At 33.0% G+C, this 23,182-nt stretch overlaps 1 protein-coding gene across 1 annotated transcript in view; it reads right to left on the reverse strand.

Moving 5' to 3' along the window:
- HCN1 (hyperpolarization activated cyclic nucleotide gated potassium channel 1) overlaps positions 1-23,182 on the reverse strand; it is a 334,529-nt gene that overhangs the window by 276,281 nt on the left and 35,066 nt on the right. Inside the window, exon 2 of the mRNA XM_045566041.1 lies at positions 16,828-17,251. Within this exon, the coding sequence (XP_045421997.1) occupies positions 16,828-17,251 (424 nt within the window). The remainder of the gene's footprint in view (positions 1-16,827; positions 17,252-23,182) is intronic.

Genomic DNA, 23,182 nt, shown 5'->3' on the forward strand with positions numbered 1-23,182 from the left:
TTTTCTTCTTTATGAAATATAATCTAAGAACCCCCTCAATTTAAGGTATACGGTTGAGATAGAGCCTACCTATCTTGATAGATAGCCTATGTTCATTTTGTCTATGAATATAAAGTCTAACTTTAGGTAAAATAGACATGAAGAGAAATAAACATAGATTTACTTATTTGAGTGGCAGGGCATTATCCATGAACTTGTGTACAAGAGAAATGTTATAACATAATCCCATATGTGATATTTATTAAAAGAATAATCATCCTATGGTTTCATAAACTATTCACAACAAAAATGTCAGTAATAATCTCAATTTATTTGTGAAATTTTAGATACCTTTACTTAAATATAATAAATTTTACTTATTAACTTCATAAAACTATAGAAGCAAAATGAATAATATATGGATTGCCACACCAGAGTAGAAAACTGGAAAATTAGCAGCATTTTGGACCCTTCTCTCTACAGAAATCACTGATATACTGGTAGCATAAATATGAAATAAAGTGCCAAACAATTTGTGTTTTCACACATGGTTCTTTACTTCTCTTGGTAAAATAAAAGTTGGCCCTGTCAAGGTAGAGTGTGCTTGGAGTTGAACTTAAAAAAAAAAATTGAACAAATTAGTGCTTCTTTAATATCACTGAGTATTTCACATGGTATACATGCTTCCATGTCATCAAAAATATGAACACAAGCCTGGCCCTGCTTACTAAGAATATTCATTACCATTATAGCTTTATTACCTAAGTTGTTAACCCTTTCATAAGGCTCTCAAGAAATCACCTACTATGAAAAAAAAATCACAAAAGGAAAAGTAAAGATGGAACAAAAGCTACAAAACAAGTGGAAAAAGCTTTTCTGAATCTCTGTAGACACTTTGATGAATAGAAGCATATTATCAAGTATGTGATTCTGGATAAAATGTTTATTAGTAGAAAACACATTAAATATTAAATGTAAATGGTTTGAGTATTGCAATTAAAAGGCAGAGATTGTCAGATATGATGAATAAATAAAAGTAAGACTCAAGTATATCCTGCCTACAGGAAACTCACTTTAAATACATAAGTTGAAAATAAAATGTGAAACGTGATATACCATACAATTATTAATTAAATAAAGATTGAGTGGTTATACTAATATCCAGCAAAGCAGATATTGGAGGTAAAGAGGGTCATTTTCTAGTGATAAAGGAAGCAACTCATCAAGAGGACATAACAATCCTAACTATGAATTAAACTGATAGCATAGAATCAAGTACAGACAGTAAAAACTGATAGAACTGAAAGAAGAAATGAACAAATCCAAAATTATAGCTCCACATTTTAATAACCCTCTCTTAAGAACTGCCGGATCAAGCAATCTTAAAATCAGCAAAAATATAGAAGATTTGAATAACACTATTAGTTGACTGAATTTGACCTAATTGGACATTATAGAACATTCCAATCAATAACAGCAGAAAATATTTTTTCTTTTAGTGAGTATACAACATTCACTAAGATAGACCATATTCTGGAAAATAAAGTGAATCTCCATAAATTGTCAGAAAGCATAAACTCAAAGATGATTCTAATATTGCATATTAGATATTATATATGTAATAGTAATAATATTTATTAATAGTCTAAGAATCCTAAGTAGTTTATGTTTAAGTACTTTTTAAGTATGAATTGTTTGAAAAATAAAGTCCAAAGTAATACATTTTAAGAAAAATGAATATATTGTGAGCCACACTTAAGATCTGTTATTTAATGTTTGCATTTCAGGTGTTCTCAAGATTTCATGTACAATAAGTTTTCCTTGTAAAAGAATTATTCTGATTATATCATACATGCAGAACACTTGTACTCTATTTGATTGAAGAAAGATATGAAAATTAAGCATTGTAATTCTTTTTAGTGTGAAAGTTAAGAAATTAAATTATGCAAATATCCATCCACAATTAATAAATTGTTAAACTCACACTAAATCTAATGTTTTGAAGCCTGGAAATTGGTACTTCCATTAATGGAGTGATTTAAATTCCTATTAAGGTTGAATTCACGTATAAAAACTAAGTAAAATAAAGATTGCTTTATAATTGATACACTCAAGAGACAGCTCTGATTGAGAAAGTCACCCAGGGTAAGTGCCAGTTCCCTCAGCTTTCTAACCACTTTGTGAGCATTGGAAGATCACATGGTCGCAGTGTCTGCTGTTGACACCCTAATGCCTCCTCTCTTGTCCAAATTATAGCGCATGCCACTGAATGGGGTCCCTGCCTCAATTCTTACCTGCCTCTTTTCCAAACCATGTGCATGCTTTCTTTTCAGTCATATTTAAACAGAGAGCGAGCAAGTCCTGCTTGTTAAGATTCTGGATCATGTTGTGTGAATTGAAATCTTAGCATTGTTATTTGCTAGCTGTACAGCTTGGGCAAGTTGTTAATCTCTCTGTGCCTCAGCTTCTTCCTCTATTTACAGTGATAATGATACTACCTAGTTCATAAATCCATTATGGGCTTAAGTAAATTAATAGTTTTATTAATTTTAAGTGTTTAGAATACCATGTGGCTCCCTAGTAAATACTATATGATTGTTAAATATATCATGGTGCTGTCTAAAACCTTTCAAAAGTTTTTAGCTGTCCTCAGAACAAGGTCTATACTCTTTAATTTGACTTTCAAAATACCAACTTATCTTTCCAACTTCATCTCTGTATACCTAAGCTATATGGACTTAAGTTTCTTGAAAGCCCTCTTATTTGTCTTCTTACTTAAGAAATATTTCTTTGGCTACTATGTCTTTCCTTTGCTTTTTCCATGAGTCCTACTCATAAGTCTCAGTTCTGATATCACTTTCTGCCAGAAAGCCTTCCCTAGGCTCCAAAACCATTATATAGCCTCACAGAGAATTTCCTCCATCATAGCACACTACATTTTAACTTCTTGTATAACTCATATTACTAAACTGTAGGCCATGTAAGAACAGAAACTATTTTTGTGTACTGTGGTAATCTATATGTGTAGCATATAGTATGAATCCTATATATAGTTATTCAACATAAACAAGAAAGAATGAGTTAATGAATAAGTGAATGATACAGTTGACTGTATTGTAGAAAACTGGAGCACATTTCCTTCATCATGACCTCATTATCTAGCTAGAAGATTATCTGGGACCTTCCATGAGAGGAAAACAAAGAGATCAAGGTAGTCTGTGATTTTATTTTGGATACCAGTTTAATAAAAGTTAGCAATAAAAGTTGGGACACATTCTGTCTCCATTTGTCATCTATTCCAACTACTGAAGTAATGCTATTAAGCAAATAGCTTCAGTTCTCTGCCTTCCAGTTACCTGGGTTACCTGTTAGAATCATTCTTCTTAACTTTCTCACAGCTGGGTGAGGCTGTGTAATATTTTGGCCAAAAAGTTAGAAGTGACACGTATCACTTCTAAGTCAGATCATTTAATTGGCCATCAAGACCCTACAGAGATATCTCCCCATCAAAACAACTGGCAATGGTCGTGATGGTAGTGGCTTAATCAGTCTGCATGCAGGTGTGAGGTGACGAAGAGCAAGGCTGCTAGCCCACCTTTGATGGTTATATAGTGGGAGCAATGTATTGATTGACCTTTGCTATGAGAAGCTAAGATATTTTAACCTACATGGCAACACTCCCAACACTGCAAAACAATTTATCTCTAGGAAATGATTAACAATTTACAGACCACACACTGGGGAATGTTGATCAAGCTTTCTAAAAACTCTTAGAGCAAGAAGAAAACACTCCAAGGAGACCCTCCCTCAAATTCTGTGACATCTTGATTTTATTTTGCAGCCTCAAGTCTGCAATAACATGTTCTGCATGTTAGGAAACTGTGAGGAAACTATTTTGATTATTTCTGTGGAAAATTTGAACTATTTTTTTTCTCTTAGGAAAATTTTAATAGAATAATTTGGGAGAATATATTTCTGGAATAATTATTATAAAATTATAGCACATTATAGTTGTATTTTTTCTAACCTGAAGCATTTACTTTCCATGTCACATAAAATAACTGCAGAAAATAAATTATACTGCAGAGATTTTATTGGGTAAAAAGGAAAATAATTAATCTGATGTGTTTGGTTTTTCAAGTTTAGTAAGATACTTTGCCAATTTGGAAGTGTTCTATTTTGAATTTAATCATCTCCTTAATTGCTTTTATTTTTTATACAAATATTATTTTTTTCTGTTTTGGAAGGCAAAAACAAAATGATATGTCAATAGCTGAAAAGATAAAATTAATGATTCTCCAACAGAGAGGTGAATCACACTGGTTTCTTTACCCTCAATATTCCATCCTTCAGTTCAAGGAACAATGGAATAAATAGTAACCAAGGTCCCTGAAACAGGACTCCTGTGACCCTATGCTAAGGCTACATAGTGTGCCTCTGTGTGTGTGTGTGTGTGTGTGTGTGTGTGTGTCCTGGTAAGGAAATTATATTTATTTTTTTGCAGTTATAAAAAAATGACTAAAATATTGTGCTGACACTCTTTGTTAGCAAATCTTCTAATAGGAAATGTGGCAGAGGAGAAGGTCAAGGGAAAGAATTCCACTTCCATGAATCTTCTGATCTCTCACTTCTTTGAAAATAGGTATTGTTATATAACCTGAGATTCTGGGTAATTTCATTGCCTGCTGCTTTTCCCAACAAGAGTGGCAACGGCAACAAAAATAAAAACAACATCAATAAACAGTTCTACCATTGAAGGGACATTTTAGAACAGCTTTTTGTGGAAGGAATGCGTTGATTTTGCGGGTGGAATCTATCAACGCGTGGATTCTCTGGGCATAGTTTCAACAATAGCTACAGTAGCCACAGCTGTTAGGATGTCAGAAATGACTCTATACAAGAACAGAAGCTGGACAGTAAAAAGAAAATGAATAATATACTCATGTGGAAAATCAGACAAATTAAATATTTTGGAGGGGTCTGCTGTTTTCATAACTATAGAATAACTGATCTGTTATTGGTCACTCAGGTCCCTAAATGCAGCTTACTTTTTTTGATATCTGTGACACATTCCTAATTGTTCATTTAGTAATTGTGATACCACATTTTCTGATTAGGAATCTCCTGTAAGAGCATCCATACTATAGGAAAGAGAGAAAGAGAGAAAAAGAGAGAGAGAAACTAGGTTCTTTTTTTTTGTTGAATTCTTTGACTGAATGCAGAGTTTGTAAGACTGCCTATAAAATTAAAATATATTGTTCCTTCTTCATAAAAAAGATTTCAACATTTATGGATCTTTCGTGAATTTGTATGATTTGAATCAAATCAATGTTTCATATTCTAGTGTGAGGAAGTCATTTTGCAATCTCTTTAATATTATTTTAAATAAAATTATTCTCTCTGTAAAACTTATCAAATCTCACATTCTAGTTAAGTATGGTATATCACAGTCCTTTTTTGTTTCAACTGACTAATCAAAGGTGGTAATCGTATGGCCCAAACACCATCACCCCCACTACTGTTCCCTGAGAAGCCTTTGTGAATCAATTGCAGAGGTCTTTCCAACTGAGCTTAGATGTAGTTTTAGAATCATTCTTGAAATCTTCGATTCAGCAATTCATAATAGATAGAAATTCACATGTATCTGTTATGATTATTGATTTCCTTTTCTAACTATTCCACTAAAATACAAAATCACTTTTAGCAGTTGTTTATTATTCATTTTTGTATTTGGATAGTATACCTCAATATACGACGTACATATAATTAATTAATATGTTACATGATTGATTAAAGCCTGTATTTGATGATAATATTTGCACATGAGGAGTCAAGAAAATATTTCACTATGTAGTCTCTTATTTCTATTTTGCATAGCTGGTATATAATTATACATACAATGTTTAGCTGGTTGCATAAAATCATACATTTAAGAAATGTAGTACTAAACAGAATTCTCCAAAAACAGTAGCATTTTGTTGCAACATGTGCTCACTGAAATAATTTTTTTTTCATCTGAAGCCACAATGTCATCTAATTTCAAGCTATTGGAAATTTTTGGAGCATGTGAAATAATGATTCACATAAATGAGACGAAGGATGGAGGATTTAGTTGGTAAAATTCCCAGTAACACTTAGAAACAGTGAAACATTCCTCTTTGACATTAGGCAAATACTAGTAATGTGGCAGCAGGGAAAGATTTCAGCAAAACTGTGAAATAAAAATTTTTTATTGCTTGTTGGTGCCCTCCTATCTTCTTTGCCAGCCAATCTAAATTTCCCACATCCCAGTAGAAACTCCCTCTCATAAAAAATCACGTTCTCTCATTCACTCAGGTTGTGACATCCATATACATGCACTTGTCCTGTTTTGTTGTTGTTGAAATAAATTTTATTTTATTGACTCTAAGCAAAGACACAAAAATGAAGTTCTTTTTTATGAATAATATCTAGGATTACTTATACTGGACTTTGTATATTATTTTTCTTTCTTTTTTTCATTTGTTAGAATTGCTATATCACTTATTTTATTTTTTTAGATTTCAAAATATTAAGGGGGTACAAATGTTTTTGTTACATGGATACCTTTTATAATACTTAAGTTGGGGATGTTAGTGTGCCTATCACTCAAACGGTTTTACTTCTTATCCTCTAGTATAAAGAATTAGTCTTAGCTACCTGTCAACCAATAGCTAGCTAAGATATTATCTATTAATAGTAATAGCTTAAAGTATATTTGAAGTTTTTTTAGGATACTCTTGAAGATGAGAAAGCCTTGAAACGTAAGTGAATCATTCCCCAATGGTGAAATTTTACTCATTAATGTCATAATTACTAAGAAACGTTTGAGAGCAGAAAACTAGTCACTTAGAACTTCAAGAATCTATTACTCATAACCTGGCCTTGCAGCCAGGAGAGTGAATACAAATACTACTTTGGAATCCATAATGTTCTAATATTATTCTAAACTTAATAATTTATGCAAGCCTAAAATATTACAAATATAGAACTTCTTCAATAACTCTTTCCCAACATATTTTTTTTTACTGTTCTTTGATAATTAATGTTATAATAAAATGGTTTCACTTGCATAACAAATGCATGCCAGGGGAAGAAAGAGAAGCAATCTTTGATAGATTAAGGATTACCTAAATTTATATTTCCCTGAATTTCAGACTATGTACAAATGGGGAGACTTTTTTTTAATTGTATGGTATTATCAAAACCTATGAATTTAAATGCTTGGTATTTATTGTCAGTCGATTGGAAAAAGTTGTTCTGAATGTTTATCCTTCTCCTTGATATCATGGAGATGATTATTTTCACACAGTGGAGAACTGCTTCTCACACTAAGATAATGTCACACCTACAAAGTTAGTTGATCCCCTAAACATTACTGTTAGGTACTCTAAGGTAGTTACAGCTCCTGGATTCTAAATTTCAAAGCACACACTGCCAATATCTAAATTCTATTTTTTACTCTCCGGTATGATCTAGTATATTAAGGAAGGAGGAAATTTCATTCTTTCATAGATTCTGTGAAAGAATCAGTGAATTAACTTGACAGGCTAATTATATCTTATATTAATACGCTCTTTAGACTTTCAATTTTAGAGTTCACAAGGCACTTTTGTGTGAATTTTCCCTTTGATTATTAAAAAAAAAACATATCAACCAAGAAGAAGCCATCATCTATATTTTAAAAATGAGAGAAAAGTGTCTGGAAATGACTTGCATAAGGTATTCCTGACTTTCATCTCAGAGTTCCAAATCCCTTTGTTTTATACATTCACCCAACTGATATCGCCACAACAACAAAACCAGCAAATTGAGATAATAAGCATGTTATCATAAATATTTCCCCCATGACCAATCTCAATGGGAAACTCTTTCTTATTACACCACTCCTGACTTAGATAGAATTATCTCAAAGTATTCATAGCCATTATTCCCTTATTTCAAAACTGCTTTAAATTATCAGGATCCCTGAGACTAATCTCCAGAATCTTTAATCAATGTCTACTTTCACTTTAAGATGTAATAAGAAAAAGAATTTGTCTGCCTTAAAAAAAATGGCCTAAATGGCAGACTTAACTCAAAATAGCCACCAGAATTATATAACCAACCAAATGTATTTCCTTTTCACACTAAGACACGACTCTTCTAATACAAAATCTAAAGTGCACACATCAGCAAGACAGAAAGAGAAATCAAAGTAGGTCTTTCTCAGCCATTACTCAGTGCAACTGAAGGGTTCTAATTTTATTTATTCTTGAGGTTTCATAACATAGTTATAATGCCTTGTAAAAGTGACTTTCTGTGACAATTGATGGTATATTTCAATTATTATGCTTTGCTCAATTAAATTTGAATCAACTATTTCTTTTGAAATGATGCAGGCATAATTTTGTTTTCTAAAGTATTTCAAATTAATAAAAATAGTGTTGACATATCAGATTAGAGTGAAAGACCGATTTGTTAGAAACTGACAGTTAAAAATTATACATTTTCCCTTTATTATTAGATAAATATATTTAACATTTCCTTCAGAGATGAGTTTAATTTCACCTCACTATTCATAACAACAAAATATGCTTGGGTGCTACTGTACCACTTTCCAGTGTACATCATGTCCCATCACACCCTCCTTGTTTGTAGACAGGTGCATGGTGTACAAGACCAACCGAAGTGACCTGTTCAATTGAGATAATTATTGGGATAATTAAAGTAACACATGTTTATTATTAAATACTCTGGCAATTGAAGCAGACTTCAAATTTAAACCAGAAGCACATCACAAATTGTGTCTGCAATATTCATGAACCAATGGCATTACCAACTTTCACTCTAATATACATAAGTGAGTCTAAAATAGCAGTAGTTATAATATATATCATTTCTGCACACACAACGAAAGGAAAAACTAAGACATATATTCAGAAACTTTGCATAAATTTAAGGCTAAATATATTTTGTCCTAAATTAGCCTGAATCATTTGCTGCTTCAATTTTCCACTTGGTATATTTTGGGCAGAGAATTAATGCATAAAAACATTTATAATGCTTCCAATATTTGAAAGGGCAGTAAGCAAATGTACAAGGAAGGACCAACAATTCAGCTCCCTTTTGAGGTTTTCACATTTTAAATCAGTAGAAACATTTGTAATAATTATAACTTACACTGCTATGAACTTCTTAGTTTCAAAGTATGTTCAACAATAACATTTCATTTGAGCCTCAAATGCTATGAGGGGGACAGAAAATTATCATTATTCCCATTCTATCAATGAGGAACTTGATAGATTTTTTTCCACGATTTCTAAATTCCCTTGGAATATTTTCCATGCTTATTCACTTGGAAGGATATGTACTTTCACACTTAGCTTTGAAAGTGGCTACACTTAGCATGCTTTCCCTAGAACCTCTCTTTCACCTTTTACTATAAGCTCATATACAATGTCTCTCTTTTGCTTGTCTTTTCTACACCATAAAAGCTTCTAATATTGAATTTGACACACTACTGTTTTGTTTTTCAGTTTGTTTACATGCTTGGTTTTCCTACTGAATTGAAGTTCCCTTAAGGGCATAATTGAACACATTTAACAAGTATTTTGTGCCCAAGTATTTCTCTGTCACTATGATAAGAGCTGAAAATGCAAGAAAGGTATGGTCTCTGCCTTTCTATAGCTTAATATATATTTTAAAGACATAGTTTAAGAGAAATTACAAAAGTAACGAACAATAGAAAGCAAAAGCACAAGGGGCTATGCCAGATCCACTGCAGATGGAACTAATTGTGTTTGCGAGACTAGTTCATTGCATCTCAAGAAAGCAATGCTTAAGTTAAAATGTGATGCATAAGTTGGGGTTGGTGAAACAAACAGTTTTAAGAAAAATGAACAACACATATAAAAGATTTAAAATTATGTATTTTACAAACTAAGGAGATTAACCATAGTTAAAAAATAATGAGCAATTGCTTCACAGGGTAAAGGAAGACAATTTGGCCAGAATCAGATTTCAAAGGGCCTTGAATATTGGATTTTATACTGATGGTAATGAAAAGTTATAGACATATTTTCAGCAGGTAAATGATACAACAGTCACTTTTCAAACAATCCCACTTTTGAGTCCCTGGGAAGGTATGCAAGGGTGAATTTTAAAATACAGTTATGAATCTCATATAGAAATCCAAATGAGAGACAATCAAAGTTGGCTTGCACTAGGATGGTGAGAAGAGGATCAAGCGAAGAAGTAATAGAATTCAAACCATACTCGAGAAATAGAATCAACAGAATTTGGTTATTGCTAGCTGTGGAGATTGAAAGAGAAGGAGAAATCAAGGATACCTTTTAAATTTCTGACTTGAACAACAAGAGAAAGGAGGAGATATAAAGGAAAAATGAACATATTGAGTTTGAGGAGCTCATGAGATATCTCTGCAGAGATGTCGCTCAGTCTTTTGGACATTGAGGCAATAGGGTACATAATTCTGAAACTTGAATTTTAATCTGGTTATTATCAATACAAAGCTATGGACTTGTAGAAATACATGCAAAAGAACACAGACTGGGCCAAGGACAGGGCACTAAGATAACTGAATATTTTAATCTTAAAATAAGATGCCTGAACATTTCAAATTGAACCTTACATTGAGACATTAAACTGAGATTTCCATGTCAAAAGCATTGGGATTATACAGATCTGCTGCAGAACACTGACCAAAGAACAGTCATAAAATGAGGTCTCACCCCTAACACACATATATGTACACCCACACACACCTTGTTAATATCTTCTTAATTGTCTTAACATTTCATATCCAAATAGATCTTATCATATTATACCTTAGAACTTCAGAGTATTTGTTAAAATATCACATTAAAAACTGCAAGATATAATACTGAAAACAATTCAAAGTGCTAACAAATCTTTAGAGAAGGAACTTAAAACTCTGTTTAAATCTGAGAAGAAAGTATAGATGGAGAATTTTTACATATATGAATATCCATAGTTGTCTATTTTTTCAAGAAAAAATTAGCCAAGCAATTAGGTGATTCTAAAAGAGTGTAAATGAATAATTTCAAAGAAGACAATTTGGTATTTTAGAACATAGAACCCTGAAGTAAGTTAAACAATAGAGGACACCTAGTGGTCTTTAGCAGAATCAATATTTGCCTGCAGAAAATATCAGGCAATTCACACATGTGTAAGAATATTGGTGTTAATAGATGTGCTAATCTGTGACAGATGTCACCATGAACATTATAAGTATTATAGATATATCAATTTAATTTAAATATTTCAAATAATTTCCATATATCTCTTGTCATTTGAATTTCACAACTGTTCAATTATCTGTAGGCATAAATAAGTCACTTTATGTGATTTTCCCAAGATTAAATAGAAAATAAAGACACAGTTGGAATAAACACCCATATATACTAAGTTCTAGTATAGGATCCATTCCATACCACCAAAAAAATCAAACCACTAATATAACTGATATTTAAATTCTGAAATACTATAAAATAGACTTCAGAAAAAGCCTTATCATATTTTATTGATTGATACAAACATTTCATGGCAAGAGTACTTGGCAAAGATAAACGTCTTTTTAACTGTCTAAAAAGTTAGTGCTTGACACTAACTATATACAAAAAACGGCAATTAAGAGATAAATCTCTCTACTAACTGGTGTTATTAGGTCTATCCACAGCGACCTCCAATCTCCTTCACTGTATAGCATTCTGAAACATAAACCTCCTACCTAAAATGCCTTAATGACAGCTTATTGGGTAAATCCATCATTAGCACAAATTTCAGTTTACATATCCAAACTCACCCTGGAGATCCACAACTGTGCTAGACTACTCGTACTTGGTGTTTTATTGGAATGCACTCCTCTGCATAGCCCATTTTTTTCACTTTGGTAATTCAGACTCCATCTTCAAAGCTCAGATCAAGTATCTCTGAAGGCCTCTTCTCGTGCTAAAGAAACTGTGTTGTTCACTCCCTTCTTTATGCCACTACTTACCATACCATCTGTGATTATTTGCTCACAAGACTGCTTTTGCTACAAAACTGGCATCTGCCTTGTATTCTTATTTGCAGCATCTGCAGATAGAGACTACTAAGAAAATGCTAGGAAGTGAAGAATGAATGCTGCCTTATAATTATTTAATGGATTGAGAACATGGAAGATTGTCATGTATTTAGTGGATATGCATGCTTTGATTTTTTATCGTGTTTAGAATATGCACTAGTATACAAGAAGATTCAAGGACAAAAGTTGACACAGACTCTTCCCTACAGATGTCTATAGCCAGAAAAAGGAAAGGAAAATAATGCATGTAATTTAGCATTAGTAACCATGAACAAATGGATGCAGTCACGAACAAATGCATGCAGAGCCAGTAAAATTTTTCAGTGTAAAGGTATCAACTATTATAGTAGAGTCCATCACTGTAAAATACTTTCTGGAGATGAGTTTGAGTCTGATTTTTAAAGGAGGGATAGAAAAAGAAAGGATTTCCAAATCTGAGGTATAGCACAAGCAAAATTACAGAAGCAGAAAGAATCATTCCCTACAAAAGCATTCTAAAACTTTAAAAAAAAAGAAAAGAAAGAAAGAAAAGAGTTGTTGGGTCTAAATACAAAGTGACAATGGTGAGGTGGGGGAATGGTGTGCTAGAGAGCCTTGAAGGCACAGCAAAGAAACACAGATTTGATGTGATAGGCAATAGGGAGCTTCTCTAAGTTCTAGTACAGGGCAGGTTTAGGAAAACACTGCTGTTTGCTTATGGCAAGTCTTAAAATCCTAAATGTTTTTTTTTTTTTAAATGAAAGTAGTTAGAACATGTATTTTATATTTATAGATAGGCAATTTATAGCAAGAGTTAGTTTCTACTCTAAATCAATTTGAATACTAAAATTAACCAGAGACAGAAACTGTGGTCTGCATTAACTCCTCATAGAATAAATTTCCTTATTAATGCTGTATTGTTAAATATAATTTGTATATATAATAAAACTATCTCTAAGACAATATAAAAATCTAATATTGGTTTCTAGATGAGCATTGCGATGTTCAAAATGCATTATTTATCTGCAATTGCTATAGACATATAAAGAGATCAAAATAATAAGTCCCCTTTTCTGCCTCAAAATGTATTTAATTAATTGGGATATGTCATAAATCCACTCAAGGGAGTTTGAGAGGATAGGACATGAGTAATAAAAAATAGAATATTATGGTTATATATGCCAAAGCCATAGTTATTATACAAGCATGTATTTCCCACATTATTTTACATTGACCATGAAGAATTTACACATAACCTATGACATTGAATCCTACAAACAGATAATCATTACAGAGTATTATTTCTCTTTTCAATTACTATTTCCTAAATCTCTAAAAATTTCAAAGGTCATCCCCCTCGGATAAAATGACAGATTAGCAGCTGCGAAGGAACTCTTCACCTCTACACACTGAATAATCTCCTATTTACTGAGCTTTTAATCTACCCTTTATCTCTTCAGTGGCTTGTGATTGTCACATACTCCATTTAATTTCCAAGGATTTCCTCACCGTATGTCTCTTTTAGGAGGATCATACAGAATTGGTTCCCCTTGTGATAGGTTATGAAATAGCAATCTGGCTGGGATCACTGTCTTTACTTGAAATACAACAATAACAACAATGCAGAATTAAAAGCATATTAAAAAGAAAACAAATACGAGAATAGGAAAGATTCACCACAGTTTTCTGGAGATTAAAAGAAAAGGAATTTTCTAGCCTGATTTATCTAAATTGCCTCAAATTTTTCACCTCACCTGACTATATATATATAGTTTCAGTATAGTGTCAGAGAGCTCTATTTTTACATCCCAAAGTCATTGATCTTATAATTGGCTTGTGAAAACAACCTCCCTCCTGATTTTTAACACCATGTGTTTCATAAATTAGTTACCCAAATCAGCTGTTTCCTCCTGTACTAACCACTAATTCAACTTTAGTAATGATAGTAACTTAGGTGCTAGGTTTTAAAGTTTCTGTATCTCATTCATAATATTTCGCTAATACATCTGTCTTCAGGGCTTCTTGTTGCTTTTCAGTTGAACTAATTCAGTACAGAAAAAAAAATGTATTGTTGAAGATGGAAGCAATTTCCTATAGAAGGCAGCAGCTTTCCTCGGGGATGATTCATTTAGAACAGTGGCAGCTTCCAGACTTCACACATAACTTCCCCAAATTTGCTGAATTTAGCATTAGCCAGCTTGGTACTAAAACACTCAGAACCAAAGACATGTGGGTGAACACACATCTTCCTCTGCATTCTTATTTCAAAAGCTCACAGAGCTACTTCTGATTTATTTGTTGTATCTCCACTTGTAAACACATCCTGGTGGCATTTATAAAAATCAGGTAGAGATTTGCCAGTTTGGGAACCATTCAAGTTTCTTTGTGACTATAGTTAGAATCATGTAGGTGATGGAATGATGAATTTGTATTAAATTCTGGATTATGACTTGATATGTTTCTTCTCTACTTAAGAGTATTACTAACAGGCATTGAATATCTATGATACATGATATTATATGGGGATATCATATAATCAAGAAAACACTCTTTAACTAAATGAGCTTGTGGCTCACTTATTACCAAGGTCATTTATTTATAAGAAGGATCTTGCCAACTCACAACTCTGGCCTGCATGTGTTTGGTTACCTAATGTCTGTGAGTGCATATTAAATTGCATTTTACAATAATGATGGCAGCGAGCCGATGCTCCTGAATTATATCATGGCATCTTTAAGACACCATCATGTTACGCAGATCTAGGTGCCTGTGACTACTGCCAGGAGCCAGAGGACATCAGTGTTAAGGAGTGTCCTCTTCTATGACCACATGGCCTGCCATTTTATCTGATCGGATGCCATCTGTTCATCCTGCTGCCATTCTCTAGGGTAACTGGGTTAAAACTACAAGACATTAAAAATAGTCACATTGCTTACTGTATTTTTAATTGACTGGTTATTTATATCAGTGACTTTTCTCTCATAGGCTATTTATTAAAATCGTTTTTGTGGCCTTGTTTTAAGAGGTAACTATTTAACTCTGTTATGTTGCATGGATCACAGTCTTAGTTAAGAACAGTTCCCCACAGTTTCTTAAACAATCTATAAAATGGTGGCATATTCACATATTCATAATTAAAAGAGTACATGTTATAGTAAGAACCTATATAGTCTTGCGGTTAAGAGCACTGGTTCCCAAGTCAGATTGACAAGGTTAGAATCCCAGCTTCCCCTTTTACTAGTTCTGTGAATCTGGGCAAGTTACCTTGCTGTATTTAATTGTCCTCATCTGTAAAATGATGACAATAATTGTGTCTACATCATTGGATTGTTAGGAAGATTCAGTGAGCTAATCCTTGTAAAAAATCAAATATATTACTTGACATACAATAAACCCTCAATAAATATTAACAATTATCAAGAATCATCATGGTTTGGTATTAATCGCAAATTATTATGAAAAAGCTTTGAGAACTGAACATTTATTCCATTTTAGATAGAATGTGCTATATAGAGAAACATTACAAGATGAATCCAATTTCTCAAATGTACTTCACTTGATTTTAAATATATTCCATATCCATATTTTAAGAATGATCCATTTTTATGCCTTCTCATCAGTATATTATGCAGTGTTTTATTATTGCATGTCATTTCCTGAAATCCTGTGAACCAAAATGTCATTGACAAGCACATACAAAAACACTGCTACAGCCTCACAGAAAGCAAACAGAACTTCTATTTTATGACTTGCTTAAAAAGATAATTTATCTTATAAATGCTAAAAAGTATTTCTGAAAGGAGTAAAGAAATAATGTATACCCAGTATACTGCTTTCGTTATTGCTGGTTTAGGCACTCTAGAGGCCTTTTTGACTCTCATTTTTATGCAGACAATAAAACTCAGGTTATAATTAATACAAAAATCTAGATTTAGGAGAAAAGAAAGCCAAAAAGGTTAATATGCAGACTTTAGAATTAGGGACATAAACTCCTTTGCCTGATGATGGTACATTTAACTCAGATCTTTAGAAACTCAGTTGGCTAAGCCCTTTTCGGTTCCACCCACTGCCTAAGAATAACCGATGCCCTATTCAGCAAAATACGGGCCTGATTGGCCAGATTCACTCCATTTATTCACTGCACTATTTGTGTTTTCTATGTACTAATTTCCCTCCTGGGTATGCTGTTTTTCACTATTATGAAATGAACTAATAGGGAGAAACTATAATAAATAATTATAGGCAAGGTATAACAAAGAGCAACATTATTATGCTAAAATTAAAGTTTTTATATGTAAAACCTGGAAAGAAACACTGTGTTTTATCCAAACATAAATTCACAAAATTTCAATATTAGAGGAAACATATACTATACTACCTCAGAGAACTATGTTATACTAGATTAGGAATCAGACCCTTGTCGAAGATGATATTCGATATATTCATTTTAGATTAAAAATCTCCAAGGTAAGAGAGGAGTTACATTGATTAGGATAAAAAATTATTGATTGAAGTGGCTCTGTTAAAAAAAATAAATTAGCATAAAATGATTATTTTATACACTAGTTTTTTTAGTTGATTCAAATCTAATATGTGATCATCTTTTTAATATAAAAATATAGCATTCATTAAAAAAAGAATCAAATTATTCTACTTGAATTTCATAAAACTCATTACACACAGCACAGTTGTTCATTTTAAAACAGTCATAATTAACAATCTCATGATACAGTGGCTTTAAAAAAGAAAAAGTTATGTCTTACCTCTTCCCACTGATGAATGTATCTAATTAATCTTGAAAGTCGTAATAAACGCAAGAGACTGAGAATTTTTGTAAACCTCACAATGCGAAGTGCCCTGGCTGTCTTGTAAACTTCGGAATCCATTCCTTTTTCTACAATAAGAAAGATATAATCCACTGGGATGGATGAGATGAAGTCAACCACAAACCAGCTTTTTAAATAATTCATCTTGATTACTTTAGGGTCCAGGATGATTTCAGAACTGTCTTCATTGACAGTCCCAGTCCTAAAATTCATGATCAGGTCCAAAAGGAAAACTGTATCCGATGCCACATTGAAAACAATCCATGGTGTTGTTGTTTGCTCTGTAAAGAATGTGATTCCAACTGGTATGATGACCAGATTTCCAACCATCATTATAAGCATTATTAAATCCCAATAAAACCTACAACAAATAAAAAAATCAGATTTTAAAATGTAGAAAATAACCAGCCTATTCTCCTCCCATAAAAATTATTACTGATATATGGTTAGATATATAAGTAAAAGAACAAAGAAATGGTTTTATAAAAAATGTAACTTCTTCAATGGTTGTAAATTTAACTCTAAGTAAAATTAATGTATTCCTAAGCCAAGGCATTATTACAGAATTCCAAAAATTATTTTATATAAAGCATTATGCAAATAAAATTCAAGAACATCCATGCCCCCACTTAGCTAGTAAAGAAGAAAAAAGCCACCTGCCTTATAGTTAATACAAAATACAGATGGAAACAAGGAAGAAGTATAAGACTAAAAGATCTATAAGACTGCCTTTGGGAAGACTCTTTGGAGGTGTTTTGAAATATTTTATATGTCAACTTATCAATCATAGATTTGAATAAACAGTAATAAAAATGGTACTCCAAAAAGTTTGGTACTATAAACATATCTCTAGGAGCACAGATTAGGTTAGCCATAGATTCTAGAATAGCCTGCAGCTTTGCAGAACTCCAAACACTTATGCTTTATTCTTCTTTTATGTGAAATAAGAAAACTAATTTTTGTCTGATGATGAAAAGAATTTAACAGACTCTACTCCAGATTCGAAACTAGAATTTACCTAAAATTAATGTTTTTGTCACTACTTTACTGAATAACTACTTTAAATACATTGCCATTATTTTTCCACACAATTCTTTCATTAAAATTTCAAATCTAATTTTGAACATGCCTGTGATTACTGCCTTCTGAAACATTCTTATCTCAACTTACATTAAAATTGAAATAAAACCAGAAACTTCATTCTGGATTTATATAACTTAACTAAATTCACCAGAGACGACTATAATGTTATTTTCATGAGAGTTCTTTCATAGTCTATTGGCACTGCTATTAACCAGCTAAATAACAGACTATTTATGGTTGTTACACTATATACTTATAAAAATGAAAAATCAAATCAAGTAACACAACTCTATAATCATGAAATAGTCTCTGGAAACATGACTTACTTTATCTTAGTCATACGTATCCTCTTCTGGTAGTTTTGTTGTATAAATAATATAAAGTTCCATAATAAAAATTTCTGTTAACTAAGATATTTTTGTTTTATATTAATTCACCTAGACTATTTGAGCAACATTTTGGTAAGGTATACATTTTCATAAACTTTTCAATAAATAATCCCTAATTATAAATGACTATTGGAATAAAAGTAGTAGTACAAGAAAAAACTAGAGCAGGCCCTCTCTCCCCTTGTCTCCAGACCCAGGATGGTGTAAATGAAAAATGTTTGTCATTTTGAAGATTTGACCAGTATTTCTACCAAAACTTACCTGTACATTTATAAACATGTATATAAATACCTATGTCAGACAACATGCACTGGCAATTCAAAGGAGATGCAGTATTGTATTAGCCGTTTCACAAAGAAATGACATCACTGAACTCTAAAATGAAATCATGTGTACCCTGAGGATTTTTCACTTCTGGACACTCTTATCAAGTCTCCTCTGTGAGCTTCTCTCTCTGCTCTCCCTTTGAAGGCTGCTGCCCCTGGGTGTCACACATAGCCCTTTTATCTTCTGTTCAACACATGTCCTTGAGATAATATTAAATCCTCATCAATGTCTTTAACGATTAATTTTTAACCGATGACTCCAAAAGCTTTATCCACATCCATTCCTGTCTTCTAAGCCTCCAGAACCTCATGATCAGCTGCCTGTTAAATCTCTCTCCTGGCATATCTCACAGTCATCTTGAACAGCATGCCTAAGCTCAAATTTCTAATCTCCCACATACATTCCTCACATGTCCTTTATCTCAGGGAATGGAACAACTCTATATGTGATTTGCAAGCCGGAAACCTTAGAGCCATCCTAGATAACTCCTGGCCTTAAATCTACCCAATCCCATATACAATCAGTCACCAAGGCTGTTTAGTTCTAATGCCTAAAGATCTGTTGTATTCATCCATTTGCTGTCCTAATCTTCTTGCTTTAGACTACGGGAAGAAAGGTGTCATTCATGGATACTTTCACTATGTCATTCAAATTCACTCCAAATGAAGGCCACAACTTTCATTCTGCTGAATCCAAACATCCATTTACCCCATAATTGTCAACCATGGATTATACCTCCATAAGTCTACAGCTTTAATCGAAGAGTACAGAATGGAGCAGAACTCCCTGAACATTAAGTGCATCTATGCTGTAGTATTCTATCATTATTATGACATGCATATTTTCCATTAAAAATCATCAGTTTATAATATTTAAAAATAATGTATAATATAGCTCCTAATGTTTAAATTTAGAGTTCTTCAAGAAGCCCAACCTAAAACTACTCCTTAGCTTCTAAGTATTTTTTTATTTGATTGACCAGTTTTATTTCCTACTTGTAACTCTCAGCATTTTATTCCTTTAAGGAAAGCAAAAATACTGTCAGTGGTCATGTCATCCTCAAGAAAAATGTGTTCCAGTACTATTCACTCTAGTATAAAATTCATTAAGTTGAGGTTCCATTTTTTAACTGTTTCTAAAGAAGGACTAAAAGAAACTTTACATTAGGTTATCCTACCAATAAGATAGTCACACTGCACAGACATGAAGACACCTTTATTTTGAAACTCAATTGAATGACTGTCAGTTGCAGGAGGCTTTATATCTACTGATATATTAACCATTGTGAAATTTTTAAAAGAAAGTAGATAACTGAATTCTTCTATGTCTAAATATGTGGTTAAGTTAAGGTTTATTCAAGTTTAGGGGTTTTAATTTCAGATTGATTCACCCCTTATTGCTATCATAATTCTCCCCCCACATTGCTTATTTTCAAATCATCCATTTTATTTATGTTGCTGCTGATAACATTATACAAGTCACTTCCCCTGTGTTTCTTTTTACTCTACAAATCTGAAAAAACCTTTATCCTTTGTTCATTCTTAAGCTGCTAATGCCATACAGATTTTTTGTATTACTGTTCCAGTTTGTGGGTGTGATGGATGGTACAAAATCAACTTCCAAATATGTTAACGTGTCCTTAAGTCTATTTATGTTTTACAGGAATTTTGGAATATATTTTTGATCCTGATTTCTAGATAATTTACATCATTGAATATTGAGAAATCAGTCTTAGGGCAAAAAACATAAGTAACATTTATTAGATAATATGTACTTTATATATACAGATTCATTTGATATTCAAAACAACCAAATAGGTAGACAACATTATCTAAATTTGACAAGAGGGAAACGGAAACCATCGAGTTAGAGTTAGTGACCTTGTTTAAGTTCCTATAGGGAGGAAATGATGGGAATTGATTATGAACCCATGACCAACTTCTGTATTTGTACTCCTTCCACAATATTGAGTTTCTGGATAAATGATTCAAGGATTTAAGAGTAGCATAAAAAAAAAAATCCCACACTTAATAGGGTAGCAATGGCCACACTTTCACCTGTCCTTACCACTCACCCATCTGAGGAAATATTATAGTTTACACAATTGTTTTCACAAAAGAAGGTCCAAGCCCCAAAGGAGAGTAGGCTATGGTACTTCAGATACAGCTCAATGGCTGGCATTTGGTCTCTGTGCCTTTCAATACACAAGCCACTGTAGAATGTTTGCCTACATTCCCAGAGAATCAAAGTGATAGCTCACCTGTTCCTTGGCACACAATTTCTAAATAAAGCTGCTATGGTATCACCTATTTCAAAAGGGATTTCTGAATTCTTTCTACCTTAGCCTGCAAAGATATCTCACTAGTTTATTAACCAAAGTCAGTTCAGATGCTCTAAAAAGCAAATAGCACTTGGGAAGCAAGAGTCAAATGTAGTGCCAAATATTCTCTCCAGATAGTTACATTATAATAATCCCAACAAATATGTATTGGCTATCTTCTACATGGCAGGTATTGCTTTAATCACTTTGAGAAATACATACATAAATTATATACAAATACTACCCTCAAGGCCCTCCAAAATTAATAGGAAATGAAGACTTACACTTAAATAAGACTAAAAGATAATTTAATACATATTTTTAAATAGTATACAACAGGTACTCTGGGTTTCCAAAAGAGAAACAATTGGTCATCTGTCTAAGGTAAGTACTACTATTAAAGCAATTCAAACACAGCATTTGCTAAGAAATTCCCGGAGTTGCGTATTTATTCATGGCACAAATATTAATCTGTCAACAAATACATGCTGCTTCCTGGGCTCAGCACTATCCATATAAAGAGAATTAGATACAGCTCAGTCCTCAAGAAGGCATGGTCTAAGAAAGACAAATCACTAATGCATTATAAAATATTGTAAGTTCTATCATAGACTTTATAAAGAGCAATCATAAGAAACACAGAGGAGAGTAGTCAAGTCTTCTGCAGGGAAAGGGCAGGAAAGTTGGACAGGATTTCACGGAGTTGGAGAATTGATAACTTTCCTACACAGCTACAAAAACTTTTTGGTGTACATAACAATGCAAACAATCATTGAGCACTAAACCTAGCGTGCGTGGTTAGGTTGCCACTAGTAATACCATGAGAATTAGACACAAGGTAGAGATAAAGGGATAAAATACCACAGAATGTTAAAAGGTCTAGTAGTGTATTTATTTTTTCAGCTAATGCTTTAGCTATTATGATATAAAATAAATCCAAGGCTATCCCAATGCTTTGTTCCTCATATATTTTCATGACCTCGTTTTCCCAATTAAAATGCAAGCTCATGATCAAGGACAGCCAAGAATGTGAGCAAATGAAAATGTGTTAAGTTCTACTAATAGTTATAAATTGTATAGTACTCTCTTCTTCCTTCAAAATGCTTTTCTTTTTTTTTTTTTTTTTATATATATATTTTTTTATTTCAGCTCATCATGGGGGTACATAAGTTTAGGTTATATACATTTTCCATGTCCCACCCATCCCCCCGAGTCAGAGTCCCAAGCGCGTCCGTTCTCATTCTCCCGACAGTGCACCTGGCACTCATCATGTAGTCATACCTCCATCCCCTCCCCCCCCCACCTCCCCGGGTCTGCACCTTCAAGCATGACCATTCCCCAGAGGGTGTGCAACGCACTCATCATGTAGGCATACACCCATCCCCTCCCCCCACCCCCCCATCCCAGTCTGATATCCAATTGGTATCCTTCCCTGATGTACATTTAGGTGATGATCAGGGAAACCAGTTTTCTGGTGAGTACATGTGATGCTTGTTTTTCCATTCTTTGGATACTTCACTTAGTATAATGGGTTCCAGCTCTCTCCAGGAGAACCAAAGAGATGTCGTATCATTGTTATTTCTTATAGCTGAGTAGTACTCCATGGTATACATATACCACAGTTTACTAATCCATTCGTGGATTGATGGGCACTTGGGTTGTTTCCACATCCTTGCGATTGTAAATTGTGCTGCTATAAGCATTCGGGTACAGGTGTCTTTGTTAAAGAATGACTTTTGTTCTTCTGGGTATATGCCCAATAATGGGATTGCTGGATCAAATGGTAGGTCTACTTGAATCTGTTGAAGATATCTCCATATTGCTTTCCATAGGGGTTGCACTAGTTTGCATTCCCACCAGCAGTGTATGAGTGTTCCTGTCTCTCCGCATCCACGCCAACATGTGTTGTTTTGGGATTTTTTGATAAAGGCCATTCTCACCGGAGTTAAGTGGTATCTCATTGTGGTTTTGATTTGCATTTCCCTGATGATTAGGGATGTTGAGCATTTTTTGATATGTTTTTTGGCCATTCTTATGTCTTCTTTTGAAAAATTTCTATTCATGTCCTTTGCCCATTTTTTGATAGGATTGTTTGATTTTTTCCTGCTGATTTTCCTGAGTTCTAAATAGATTCTTGTTATCAGTCTTTTATCTGATGTGTAGTATGCGAAAA

This window comes from Lemur catta, chromosome 12 (assembly GCF_020740605.2).
Source record: "Lemur catta isolate mLemCat1 chromosome 12, mLemCat1.pri, whole genome shotgun sequence".
NCBI classification, from domain to species: Eukaryota; Metazoa; Chordata; class Mammalia; order Primates; family Lemuridae; genus Lemur; species Lemur catta.